Genomic DNA, 12,100 nt, shown 5'->3' with positions numbered 1-12,100 from the left:
GTGGTTGAGAAACGCCTTCGTGGTGTTGTCTCAAAGGGAGAATAGGGTGAGCCTTCGTGGCGTTGGTGTGCCTTCGTGGTAACATCCACCTCTCTAACGGTGACGTAGCTTCCTTCCAAGAAAGTGAACATCGGCATATATCCTCGTCTCCCAGAGTTGCGGTTATTCCTAACCATAACTCTCTACTTGTGGTTATTTGTCTCTTAGCACTTACTTATATCATATTGTGCTTGCTTACTTACATACTTGTGTTACTTGGTTATCTTACTTAGCTCTTAGCATCATTTGCAATTGTTAGGCTCACTTTCATATTCCGCACAATTGCCTAAAATTGCTAAGTAACAATTAAAATTTGTAGTTGTACCTATTCATCCCCCCCTAGGTCCATCTCGATCCTTTCAGATGTACCGAAGCAGAAGTATTTGGATTATCAAGAATGCTAGGATCTTCATAAATGAAAGGCCCAGTTTTTATAGACATAGACATGTCTCTGAGCTGGTTAGGTGGATTCCTTTTGACCAACTTGAGGGTGTTCCTTTAAACAATTTTCATTTTATGGCCTCTTTGTACAGAGTGAAACTTTTTTTTGTGAGAATACATATTGAAACTTATTGGGGAAATAATAAAGAGTAAAAGGCTGTGGGGTGTTTTGCCCTACAGAAACCAATCAAAAAAATGTGGTGTACAGTTCCCATGTTCCAATTCATCCGGGTATAGCAAGGAATTGATCTAGAAGACATGTGCTCCCGGAAAGATCAAAGTCTTCTTCTGGTTACCGCTAAAAACCCGTCTCTAGTGCAATGACAGACTGCAACATAAGGATTGAGAAAACGAATATTTTTGCCCCATGTGCATGAGGAATCTGGAGACACTCATTCACCTATTCTAGGAATGCCCGGTATCAAAAGAGATATGGGAACGAATTTCAGCCTGGCCGGATTGCAGAAAGCTTGCTCTTCTCACAACCTGCTGATACCCCTTCTGATCAACGACTGAGAAACCTTCTGCAACAGACAAGACCCAACCTAAGGCAAAGTTCAAAACGATGATTTTCCTGGTGGCATGGCACATCTGGACAGAGCGCAACAACCGCACTTTCAGACATACACCAAGCCAAATCAATAACATGACGGCTGCTATTAGAAGCGACATGGACTGCTGGAAACTAGTTAGGGCGAAGTGCCTACAGACGCCACTAGGCGACCCAGGATACGGAGAGAAGCGTTTTAGTTCCTTTTCAGGGTGACTTCCACACCCAACTCCTGTAAACCACCATGATCAATTGATCATGAACGCATTTGCCATCTTCTCCCTGCTTAATATATGAATGTCGGCGATACACCGGTTCTTCAAAAAAAAAATGGATATTGAGACATTAATTGAACACGTGCACAACCTAAGCGCACGCGCACACATGAAAAACAATAGGGTTCTGCCATTGGCATCACAAGCCATTCACCGTACATGCACCAGCGTTGCTTGGTGCATAGCGGAGTACACACTTACTGGTTTTACCATATACCGAGTAAAACTTACTGATAAAAAAATAACCCAAACTAGCTGCGGCTATGCCAGTGAATGGCGACGGGCGTTCGAAATAAACCACAGTAACAAATCAGTACACATAAGCGCTATGAAGCCAGCAAGTCCGATGCATGCAGTTCGACAAGCTCTAATCCAGCCAGGTCACCAGCGTTTCGATCACCTGCAAGGCCACAAGTTAAAATGGTGCCTGTGGAACCTTTCCTGCAACATGATGTCTATATGTATACTAATAGTAGAATGCCCGTGAGTTGTTACCAGGGTTTGAATTCTTTTGCTGGTGTATATGTAAGGCCAACTCAAACGCGGCGACCCATTTCGTCCGTCCGCGGCCGTTTGAGTCCACACGGACAAAAATGCGGCCCAACACGCCGGCGCAAACGAATGAGTGTCCTTTTTTTGTCCGCCACAACCCTTTTCGGCCCAAATTTCAGCCAGGTTTGTGTCGGCACGGACAGGGCGCAGACACCCGCGACGCCCTCCCTTGTCCTCCCCCTGGCCCATCCATCGATGGCACATCGGCCATTCTTCCCCCTCCCCTTCCACACTCTACACCCTGGCCTCGCCGCCACCCAGTTCTGGCCGCGGCGACACCACTCAGGCGCCACCGCCGCATCCACCAACTTCCCCACCACCACCGCATCCACCGAGGCCAATCTCTTGCCGACGTTTGTGGCCGCTCCTCACCGCTGTCGGAGCATGAGAAGGCACAACTACCAAGGGTCGCCGGCACTGCCCCTCGCCTCCATGGTTACTGCCGGAGGGTGCGGACTTCACAGGCCCACTGCCCTTCACCGGCCATGTCTTGGCCACGCCCGCCTCCATCGCCTCCCGCAAGGTGTTCGGCCCTTTGCCCACAAGGTACCATGGTGGACAGCTCAGATGAATTTTTTTTAAACAACTTCATATGTTCATTGGACGATTCATCCTCCAACAAAGAGGATTTATGGTTGCTACTTTGGTCGTCAATGAGCACATTGCTAGTCAGCAGCCTAGGTTTAGGGGCGCGATCCCGGGCCACACTCCGACATTGAATCCTAACAGAGAGAGCGATCATTGCCTTCTATAGCAATTATTTCCGGTGCACGTTCCCACTCTTCAACCCCAAGCTTTTCTGTCGACGCTTCCAGATGGCGAGACATGTGTTCAACCGTAATCGGGGGGGAGTCGTGGAGTATGAAAATGTTGAGCCTGAGCATGGACCGGCAACGTTTGCACAGTCCATCCAATTTCATCAAAAGTGCGTGATTGGACAACTCACATTCAACTTCAAAATGATTTGGTTGAGCATACGTGGATTCACCTAGGAAACCAATAGATGTATCGGCTCTTTTTCTTTCAATGTATTTGTGACTATTTCAAATTCATTTGGTTGTAAACTATAAGATTTTTATTTGGTTGTAAACTATTTATTGTGATGTAAAAACTATATGACTTTTATTTGTATTTATATGAATAGAATGTAAAATGTTAAAATTTGGCCAAAAACCGGCCAGGTGGACCAAATGAGTCGGCCAGTTGGGCGCATTAGCCGGGAAAACACGGACGAGGGTGGATGACACCCCTACGGCCGACGACCCAAACGGACAAGGCGGACCAAATCCGAGTCCGTTTGGGTCACAACATTGGAGTTGGCCTAAACATAATGCATGTCAAATTTCGCATGTATACAAAAGATAGCCAATAATAGTCGAAAAATAATTGAAATCCACTTACTTCACTTGCAATGTAAGTTGATAAAAAATGTAATTTGATGATGTGAGGATAACCAGTAGAAAAATATAGGTAGAAAATTAGTCTAACCATGTCATGTTGTAGATACTTAAGCACCTTTTTTTATGATGTGGGGATGACTCTCTAGGTTTATGGGAATTTCACAATCTCGCTTCGGTATTCCGGAATCATATCTATTATCTAAGAATACACGTGCACCCACTCTACAATATTTTTCTTGGACCCTTAGGCAGAAAATGTATGCATTTATGACCTATAGTAGAAAAAATAACAAATAAATTAGACATTCTTGATGTACCTAAGTATGACCATCGGAGTATATCTTAGCTGACCTCGTTGTCCACCCCTATCTCATCTTCTAAAAGATATTCCAAATCTCCATGTGTCAAGGTCGTGTCATAGATATGCATCAACTTGGTTTTGCTAGGGAAGGACATGATGTATTTTTTTCATTTCAGTGAAAGTAATAGCAGTGGCGTTCTCTTTAATCCCATTCAAATCCGTTCCGTGACGGCGAGTCGCCGGCAAGGCAGGAGGCTGGCAGCGAATAAAATCAGGATGGGCGGAAGGGAATCGCTGAAGCGAGGCAGGTGGCCGGCTGGCCGGTTGTTCGTGCGGATCGCGAGACGGGTTGGAGTGCTTGCTGGGCTTTTTGTATTTTCTTCTACATCCCATCTCCTATTCTTATGGTATACGGGCCGAACTAAGATCCCAGGAATGAGAGGTTGCTGCTATGTGCCTGTGTGCATATTTTGTTGTTGCTGTGTGTGGTTACAGGAGAGGAATAATAGTAAAGGCTACAGAGAGTGAGAAGGGTTTAGATGCCACTGCTGATTAAACTGGGGCTGATTATACTGGGTTGTGTGGCACTGTGACAGTTTATACATGGGCTGATTGTCTAATGCTGAGGATTGCCATGATTGCTAGGTTTTATTTAGTAATTGCTGATTGCTAGATAAAATAGAGAGATGTATATGGAATGATTGCAATTACTTCATGCTGCTAGATGTCTATGCTGGTGAAAATGTGTTGTTTGTGGGTTTTTTTTTTCTTTCATGTGTTATAGTACATACAAAAAAGTATAAATTTTCTTTTGACTGTTTGTTTTGCGTGTTATTTTGTATTGGAGGCTTGGAGCAATAATTTTACTCTTCAACTGAACATGCAGGGTATTAGAAAGATAAACATATGGATTTGGTAGTTCCATAAAATTAATAAGATATAGGATATTGAAATATAGGGGTTAAGATTTAGGGGTGATGCTGAAGTTAAACAAATTTTAGGGTAGAATCTTGATAGGGGTGTCCCCTATATAGAGATTTAGAGGAGATATTTTAGGGGAGCTTAACCGATTCCTCCTCCAAATCCGACAATGCTTCCTAATGTCCATGAGGATCCTAAAAGGTACTCCCTCCGTCCCAAAATAAGTGTCTCAACCTTAGTACAACTTTGCGCTAAAGTTACTAGTAGAAAGTTGAGACGCTTATTTTGGGACAGAGGGAGTATATGTTAGACACAGCTAATGTTGAACTACTAGAATATGCATACTCCCATTGCAGCGCACAGGCAATTAACTAGTAAACTGTAAAAGCATCAACATGTGTCATGAGCGTGTGATTTCGACGGGGCAAGAAACTTACCATAATATACCTCAAGATGGCTTGATATTTATTTCTGGGAGAGAGATAAGGTTAGCGCATAAGATCGCCACCACGACACCGACTCTTTTATCATGCTTTGGGCAGGTAATTTCGATTTTCTTAAGCTTCTGGCAATAAAATGGTGTCTCTGTTCCCTTGCAACAGGGGTTTATTTTCACAGCAAAATTTCCTGAAAGCTCGGGACGTCGATAGATTAAAGCTCCAACCTGAAGGTAACACCCAAAGACTATTACACTCGATTCATGGACAAGTGTGCCCATCAAGGTGCGGGGAAATTCTGAAATTCATACCTCGGACAACCCAAGAGTAAGCTTTTCTAAATTAGGTGAGTGCCTAAGCACGTACAGCAGTGCTTTGCAGCTATTATGCAAACACCATTCATTCAAAGACAAAGTTGTCAAATTAGTGAACACTACTTGATGGAATAGTATCTCATTTCCCAATAATTCCTTCCCAACCTGCAAATACAGTACAAAAAAGGTCGTTGAGACAAAATACTTCGCAGAAACAACATGCTACTGCTATAGAGAAGACAGAAAAAGAACTAAATGCAACCATGACTACTCTTGATAAAGCATACCATGGGGCCAACGTGCAGCAGTGTCAAGTTCCTGGCGTTCGAAAAAGCACGAAGAATAGAGCAGCCATTAACAAATTCAAACCCTGTCTGTTCTGAGTGAATGGAGGCTGTTAACAATGATCGCATGTTGATAAAAGAAGGCTTCGTACAGAGTAGTGCACCGATGCATAGCGAGACTAGACTAGGCATATTTATAACAATATCAACTTCCTCATCTTTTGTTACAGAGAAACCAACGGTGCTGATGCTCAAGTTCTTCAATGTGGTAGAGGAAAATTCTGTGGCAGTGATGTCACAGTCATTCATCTCTAGGTCTTCCAACGCCGGGCAGCCAGAAAAGAGCTGCTTGATGAGGCAATTGCTGACACAAACATAGTGAAGATGCAATCTTTTCAAGTGTGATGAGGTAAAGGAGTAACGGTCGGGGTGGAAGGTTCTAAGAATATCTTCTGTTTCGCCTTCCTCGTACAGGTCATGGTCGGCAATAATCAACGCCTGAACATTGCACCTCAGGGCATGGTATATCCACAGGTTGGCAGTGTCACGGATATTGTCAAACAAAATGTGAGGCCCCTCAGCACGCAGGCAGAAGGTGTCGAGAGGTGCATGGCCACGACGCAGCAGCAAGTTATTCACAAACTGGGCGAATCTCACCTCGCCGGTGAACCCCAGAGTGCTGACATTGAGGTGCCGTGCGGACAACCAGAGGTGGCGCCACCTTGGTGACAGCACGCACGTGCGCACGGCGTCCTGCGCCGGCAAGGAGAACAGGATGCGGTGGAGCAGCTCGTCGGGGAGGCCGCTGATCCTGTCGCCAACGGCCATTGCTTTCGCTCTCTTGCCTGGCTTCGTCATGGCATTCAGTCGAACAGGTGGTGTGCACGGTGCAGAGCGATAAGTACGATCCAAAGCACTCCGCGGATGATTCTGGAGACCAAAGGACCAACCAACGAGAACGAGCGGAAGAACACGAGACTCCCCAGCTCAGCAGATCTGCCTGTGAAGCATCATTTCTCGGTTGAGATTCAAAAACACTGCACAAGGTGTAGACAGAAAATGTTAATGCTGTAAAATCTCTCATCCGTCGGGAAACATGCTACCTCTGATTTATTTGAGAACTAGACTAGAAAGCGGGAGCTAGATGCGAGAGAAATGGGGAGGAGCTTTGCTACATCCACGGGCTGCTAAAAAAACTGGGGAGGAGCTTTGCTATATGGAAATGCGGAGGATAGGAACAGAGGAAAGGAAGAACTGGGGTGGAAGCGGGAAATGGCCTTTGGTTCATGGGTGTATATACACCCCATACAAAAAGAAGTTAAGAATAAAACTCAAAAAAGTTTACGTGTTTTTGACTAAATTTGACTTTCTTTTGGACTAGTATATAAATTTTCACGAATAAAAAACCACTGTTTACTTCATGGCAAGAAAATGAAAAATATTGCTATATACAAGATACTATTTACATTATTTCTTTGCAGATAACTATTTACACTATTTTGGCCTAATTTATTTATTTATTCCCTGAAGTCAACGGGAGTTTTTCTTTTCGTGGACTTTTTTACAAGTACAAAAGGTTAGGTTTATTTTTAAAATATTTTCAGATTTTTTGACTTTTTATTTAATTACTAAAAAAATTATATGGGGTGTATATACACCCAAGAACCAAACATTCCTGTCCAGGTGAAAGCTAGCTAGCTAGGGCTCTCTCTCCCTCTCTTGAACGTTCTGAATCACCCAAATCTCGTCAAGTTTCATGCGGTGCTTGCTTGAGGCCGTTGAGGGCACTTGCTGCTTTTGTGCCTTTTTGTTCTGTGGGCTTGCGTGTGACATTTATCTTCGGACATTTTTGTCTGCTAGTATGTTTTTAAGGGGTTTTGTCTGCTATATGGGATGGAGACTTGACTAGCATGAAATTTCAGCATGCATGCCCTGTCTCAAAGCAAGGGGAAATAAAAAAGAACGAAAACAGAGCAACCAACCACATTACAAACACAAATATTCATCATAATTCGACTACGGTCTTATTTTTGCTCTCTAACATTCTATCAGCATGCAGTAGCAAAGGCAATTTATAACTCGAAAGAGAAGGTCGTCAAACGTGAAGAACAAAGATACACAATAGTAAAAAGTCAACACATGCATCACATCCACACAAGAATCAAATTCACATTCACTGCTGTGTGTGCTTCTTAATTTTTTTCTCCTTTCATTTACAAACCATGAAAAACAACACCGTCCTCCTTGGCGCCTACCATTATGGTTGTGCTATCCAATGGAACCCTATAGTTTCACGTGTGGCGGCTTCATCCTCGACGCCGTTTATGGAAGCAAGTCTGCCCACGATGGTGTGTGATGCCCTCATTCATGGCAACATTGCACTAACGTCATATCACACGCGTCCCAGTGTGTTGGCGCACTCAGTCAATGACGAGTGGCAATGCTATCTGAGTTGGCCCCGACGTTGCTCTTTGTGCACCAGTCGAGGCGGAGCCGGACCTGGCCAAAGAGCGTTGGGATAGGGATTCCACTCTGCTCCTCTAGGCGAGACCCCTCCAAATGCGGCGGTGCCCAGCTCGGTCCCAGGCTCTCGGATCTGAAGCAATGACACTATCCGACGTGTGGTGACGGCGGCCTACAGCCGACGAGCAGCACAGTATGGTGATTTTTGTGTGAACAAGCATGGAGGATATAGAATCTTATCTCTATGGTCATTTGCATTTGAGTCCTCAAACATTACCTAGTTTATGTATTCGTTGCTACATTTATCTATCTGTTAGGCACACTCAGACTTACTGTACCACGCAGATTACTCCCTAGACTTAGTTTACTCTGTAGTTTAGTCTCTGTACTTCATGGTAATTACAGATTTTGCCCTTGACTATATTGAACATTTGCTTTACATTACAGGCCCCCAACCCCCCTATTGCACTTACATTCTGTAAACTCAGCCCAACTCAAGATCACAAATGACAGCGATGACGAAACGAAACACGGCAGAGCGCGCTCCCTTACCGTGTAATGCCCGATTCCTACAACAACCGATCCAATGGTGTGCCGTGATTTTTTTTTCAAAGTATGGATGGTTGCTGTGCATCATCATAGCTACGGATGGAGGAAGGCCTGCGCCACAACATTTCCGTCATTTGCTGTCTGTGTACCGTTATGTTTTCAGCCAGAGCATGATTTTAAACTTGTGTTCTGACGAGTATACCGTGAGAGGGTGGCCACACGGCAAAATATGTTAAGACAGTCAAGCAAACGATGAGATTACAGTAATCCCGAATAATGTCAAACACAACTCTAATATCAAATTTCTCTGCATATGCCTCTGGAAAGTGAAACACATATCCAGATTCAGTTACAGGAATATTAATTTGTTGGCCTCATGATCACACAAACATTCCCCGCAAAAAGAAGAGCACACAAACATTAAAAAGCCCTTCCACATCAAATCGGAAGCAACACTTGCCAACCATCAGAAGCTCTAATCCACGGTAATAACGCATGGGCCGTGCACATCTCCCTACCTACAAGTACAAGAAAATAGCAGTGAGTTTCTGATTGCCTTTGTTGGCACAACTACTAAAAGGAAAACCAAAAATTACCATCAACGAACAAAGAGAGGCTTACTCCAAAGGATCCCAGCGCTCGTACGGATTGATGACAATTTCCGGGAGAGAGGCGCTAGCAAGTATGACATTCAGAATATTGCCCACCCTTTTGTCACCCTGAGGGCATCTGATCTTGACCTTCTTCAGATGTTTACAATTAAACGATGTGCTTGTTTCCTCGGACTCTGTGTTGTCCCTTCGGCGAAGCCTGTCTGAAGCTCTAGCCTGACAAGAATCAAAGACATGTAAATATCTTTATGAACAACAAGTAAAACCCATTGTGGTAAGACGAAATATATCCTTGCCTGGCTGAGACACAGAGTAAGTTTCTCTAAGGCAGGTGAGCGTCGAAGAAAGTAGACCAGTGCACGGAGGTCAACATCTATGCACCAGCCACTGACAGACAAAGTTTTCAGGTTGTTGAATGCCTGGCACCTCCAGAGATCTCTTCTTAGAACCTTGCTTGCAGTTTCCTACACAAGACGAAACCATGAAAAATAATAGTTAAAAGTTAGAAGACAATTAGATGAAGAATGAGTCATTGCACAGTTGAAGACAAACTTACATTGTCAAGTCCAAAGAACAACTTCAACTTCGTAACATTTGACAGGGCACTGATAATATTGCAGCTTACATAAGGACTCGAGAAACATTCTTCATCCAGGCGAAATGAAGCCTTGACAACAGATGAGACATTCACAAGGCAAGGAGTTAACAACGGAATGTCCTCCAGATGCAGCGAAACAAGACTAGGGGTATCTATGACAAGGTCTTCAAAATCAGTATGGACATCATCAGCACCATAGGGGGTATGTGCGATAAATGTTAATTTCTTCAGGGTCCTAGAGGAGAACTTGGTGGCAGGAACACGACAGTCTACCAATGATAGTTCTTCCAGCTGCGGACAGCCAGAAAAGAGCTTCTCAATGAAGAGGGCAGCGATGGAAACATCACGGAGATTGAGTATTTTCAGATGCGACGAAATGAAGGGAGAGTACTCAAGATTAAATAATTTACGGCTGAAGATCTGAAGCACACGGACATTGCTCCTAAGGGCGTGGCAGACCCACAGGTTAGCTCTGGGATGGTTAAGGGAAAAATCATCGCTCCAGCCCATGAGGGAAAAGCTATCTAGAGGTACCAAACCACGGCGCAGTAGTAGGTTGTCCATGAACATCACAAATCTCTCCATGTTGGTGAATTCCTGTGCCTCAACTTCAATGCACCGCAAAGACATCCAAACGCCGCGCCACCTCGTGGATAGCACGCATGTCTGCACTGCTTCTCGTGCAGTCATGAGAGACAGGATATGGTGGAGAATCTCATCAGGGAGGCTGCTGATCCTGTCACTTGTGATATCCGAAAACCCTGTTGGTCCCATGCGCTTGTTGGACGTATTGGCCATTGGCAAGAAGAAGTTTCCAGTGTCCAGTGCATTCACTTGAGCAGATGGTGATAGGTAGCCTGCACACAAAAGGTAGTGACTATAACAAGTTTTGAGGTCACAAGCAGATGTTTGGTAATTTCAGCTGTTGAATTCAATCAGTAGTCTTGAAGCAACTTGCCAAGATGACACACCAATTGGATAGGTACAAGTACAACTATCAGGCACTGTTAGACTAGCATTCAGGTGAAAACTGTAAATTTTCTGAAGGACAAGAGTTAAAATCCTCCAAAATGCCAAACCCTCGTACTCCCAGATTACAGTTCCAGGTAGCCTAATACGGCGGCAGGAAGGCAAATGTACATAGTTCGATCCCATGGATCTCTTATCTTTCCTCGCCAAAAAAAAAAAAAAAAACTGGATCTGATACACTTACAGAGGCATTCCAAAAACCAAACTTGAACAAACTGCCGGTCACTGCAAAGGGCAATCCCTTTCTTAAGCCAAGCTCGTGCAGACTACAATCATTTTATAACTTGGGTAAAGTGCGAGAATTGCAAAAAATTGCCGCAAAACCAACCAACCAGCTAACTAGAATGGGGAGCAGGAGAGCTAGCACTAAAAAACAACAATTAGCTGCAACCTAGAAACGGGGAGCAAAGTGCCGATCTAATGGCGGCTCTCTCGTGCCATACACCGCCGAAAGCGCCGCGTCCGCCGTTCTCGGAACCTTATGCTGCGCGCCATCGGAGATGGTTCGGCATGATTTTAATCAAATCTAACAAGGAGGGTGGGGGGCGGGGGCTTACCTGGTAGTAAAGCGAGCGAAGCGCAACCCTACACAGGGAGCACCGGAGCAGGGAGGCGTCCGGCGGTGCTCCGTCTCCGCGCGGCCGCGGAGCTCAGGGTGGGCCAACGAGATGTGGAGAGGGTGGGATACTGCCCTGTCTTTTTTTTTTTTTTGAGGTGAAGAATACTGACTGAATACTGGCCTGTCTTTTTTTTAGAACACCAAATAGCTTTATTTAGGCATTGTTTATGGGAATACAAGCTATTGATTTGGGGGGGGGGGGGGGGGGGTTGAGCCGCCCACTCTCAAGAGAAGTAGAAGCCCTAACAAGATTGTGTGCTTCTAAATTACAAGCTCGAGACTCATGACTAATAGATGCTTCCTGAAATAGCTCCTTTTTTATTAGGATCTCTTTGACAATCACTCCATAGTTGCATGAATTCTCCTCTTCAATGTTTCGTACTACTTGCAAACAGTCCGTGGCAATCTGTAACTTGGCAGGTTCAAGTCTAGAGTCAGGAAGAGAGCCTCATTACAGGCAATAGCTTACAGAATTCCCGGCTGAGTAAGCCCCTCAAATACCACCGACGATACTCCAAGGAACGTGTCGCTCGTGTCTCGGCAGACTGCATTAACAGCACACTTGTTTTCTCCTCGGTTGACTCCACCATCAACATAAATCTTGGCGCTGCCGATAGCCGGGGCTTGACATCCGCGCTGGACCGTGCATGGCCCGTTGGGGTTGCTCTTCTTCACTGGTAACATATCAAGATCAGTAAAAAAAATCTGAATATAGGA

General features: G+C 44.7%; 2 protein-coding genes across 6 annotated transcripts; both read right to left on the bottom strand.

Annotated features, from left to right (window-relative positions):
* Positions 1-1,561: 1,561 nt before the first annotated feature.
* Positions 1,562-6,778, bottom strand: LOC123147407 (putative F-box/FBD/LRR-repeat protein At4g13965). Of its 2 annotated transcripts, XM_044566651.1 has the most exons (5): positions 6,618-6,778; positions 5,518-6,514; positions 5,228-5,395; positions 4,917-5,143; positions 1,562-1,705 (listed from the first exon to the last, which is right to left on the bottom strand). In XM_044566651.1, exons 2-4 carry the CDS (start codon positions 6,370-6,372, stop codon positions 4,928-4,930), a joined length of 1,239 nt encoding a protein of 412 aa, XP_044422586.1. In that variant the 5' UTR covers positions 6,373-6,514; positions 6,618-6,778; the 3' UTR covers positions 1,562-1,705; positions 4,917-4,927. The 2 variants fall into 2 exon arrangements, with proteins under 2 accessions (XP_044422586.1, XP_044422585.1); XM_044566650.1 differs by having other exon boundaries at positions 5,518-6,778.
* A 2,012-nt stretch (positions 6,779-8,790) lies between these two features.
* On the bottom strand, positions 8,791-11,517 carry LOC123147406 (F-box protein At4g22280). 4 transcript variants are annotated; one of them, XM_044566646.1, is made up of 5 exons: positions 11,322-11,517; positions 9,694-10,592; positions 9,434-9,601; positions 9,123-9,353; positions 8,791-9,044 (listed from the first exon to the last, which is right to left on the bottom strand). In XM_044566646.1, the coding sequence occupies exons 2-4, from the start codon at positions 10,531-10,533 to the stop codon at positions 9,144-9,146; spliced, it is 1,218 nt and encodes a 405-aa protein (XP_044422581.1). In that variant the 5' UTR covers positions 10,534-10,592; positions 11,322-11,517; the 3' UTR covers positions 8,791-9,044; positions 9,123-9,143. The 4 variants fall into 4 exon arrangements, with proteins under 4 accessions (XP_044422581.1, XP_044422582.1, XP_044422583.1 ...); XM_044566647.1 differs by having other exon boundaries at positions 9,148-9,353; XM_044566648.1 differs by having other exon boundaries at positions 9,694-10,612; positions 11,322-11,507.
* Positions 11,518-12,100: the final 583 nt, after the last annotated feature.

Source organism: Triticum aestivum, chromosome 7A, assembly GCF_018294505.1.
Source record: "Triticum aestivum cultivar Chinese Spring chromosome 7A, IWGSC CS RefSeq v2.1, whole genome shotgun sequence".
NCBI classification, from domain to species: Eukaryota; Viridiplantae; Streptophyta; class Magnoliopsida; order Poales; family Poaceae; genus Triticum; species Triticum aestivum.
Note: the sequence above shows the minus strand (reverse complement) of the source record. Positions and strands in the feature narration are given on the sequence as shown.

What these genes read in the sequence shown, in the direction of transcription:
- LOC123147406 (XM_044566646.1), bottom strand. Translation starts at nt 10,533, where the DNA reads ATGGCCAATACGTCCAACAAGCGCATGGGACCAACAGGGTTTTCGGAT. An exon ending in TGTTCTTTGGACTTGACAAT is followed by an intron (nt 9,602 to 9,693) that starts GTAAGTTTGTCT and finishes CGTCTTGTGTAG; the next exon opens with GAAACTGCAAGCAAGGTTCT. An exon ending in TTACTCTGTGTCTCAGCCAG is followed by an intron (nt 9,354 to 9,433) that starts GCAAGGATATAT and finishes GATTCTTGTCAG; the next exon opens with GCTAGAGCTTCAGACAGGCT.
- LOC123147407 (XM_044566650.1), bottom strand. Translation starts at nt 6,372, where the DNA reads ATGACGAAGCCAGGCAAGAGAGCGAAAGCAATGGCCGTTGGCGACAGG. An exon ending in TGCTGCACGTTGGCCCCATG is followed by an intron (nt 5,396 to 5,517) that starts GTATGCTTTATC and finishes CTGTATTTGCAG; the next exon opens with GTTGGGAAGGAATTATTGGG. An exon ending in TTACTCTTGGGTTGTCCGAG is followed by an intron (nt 5,144 to 5,227) that starts GTATGAATTTCA and finishes TGTTACCTTCAG; the next exon opens with GTTGGAGCTTTAATCTATCG.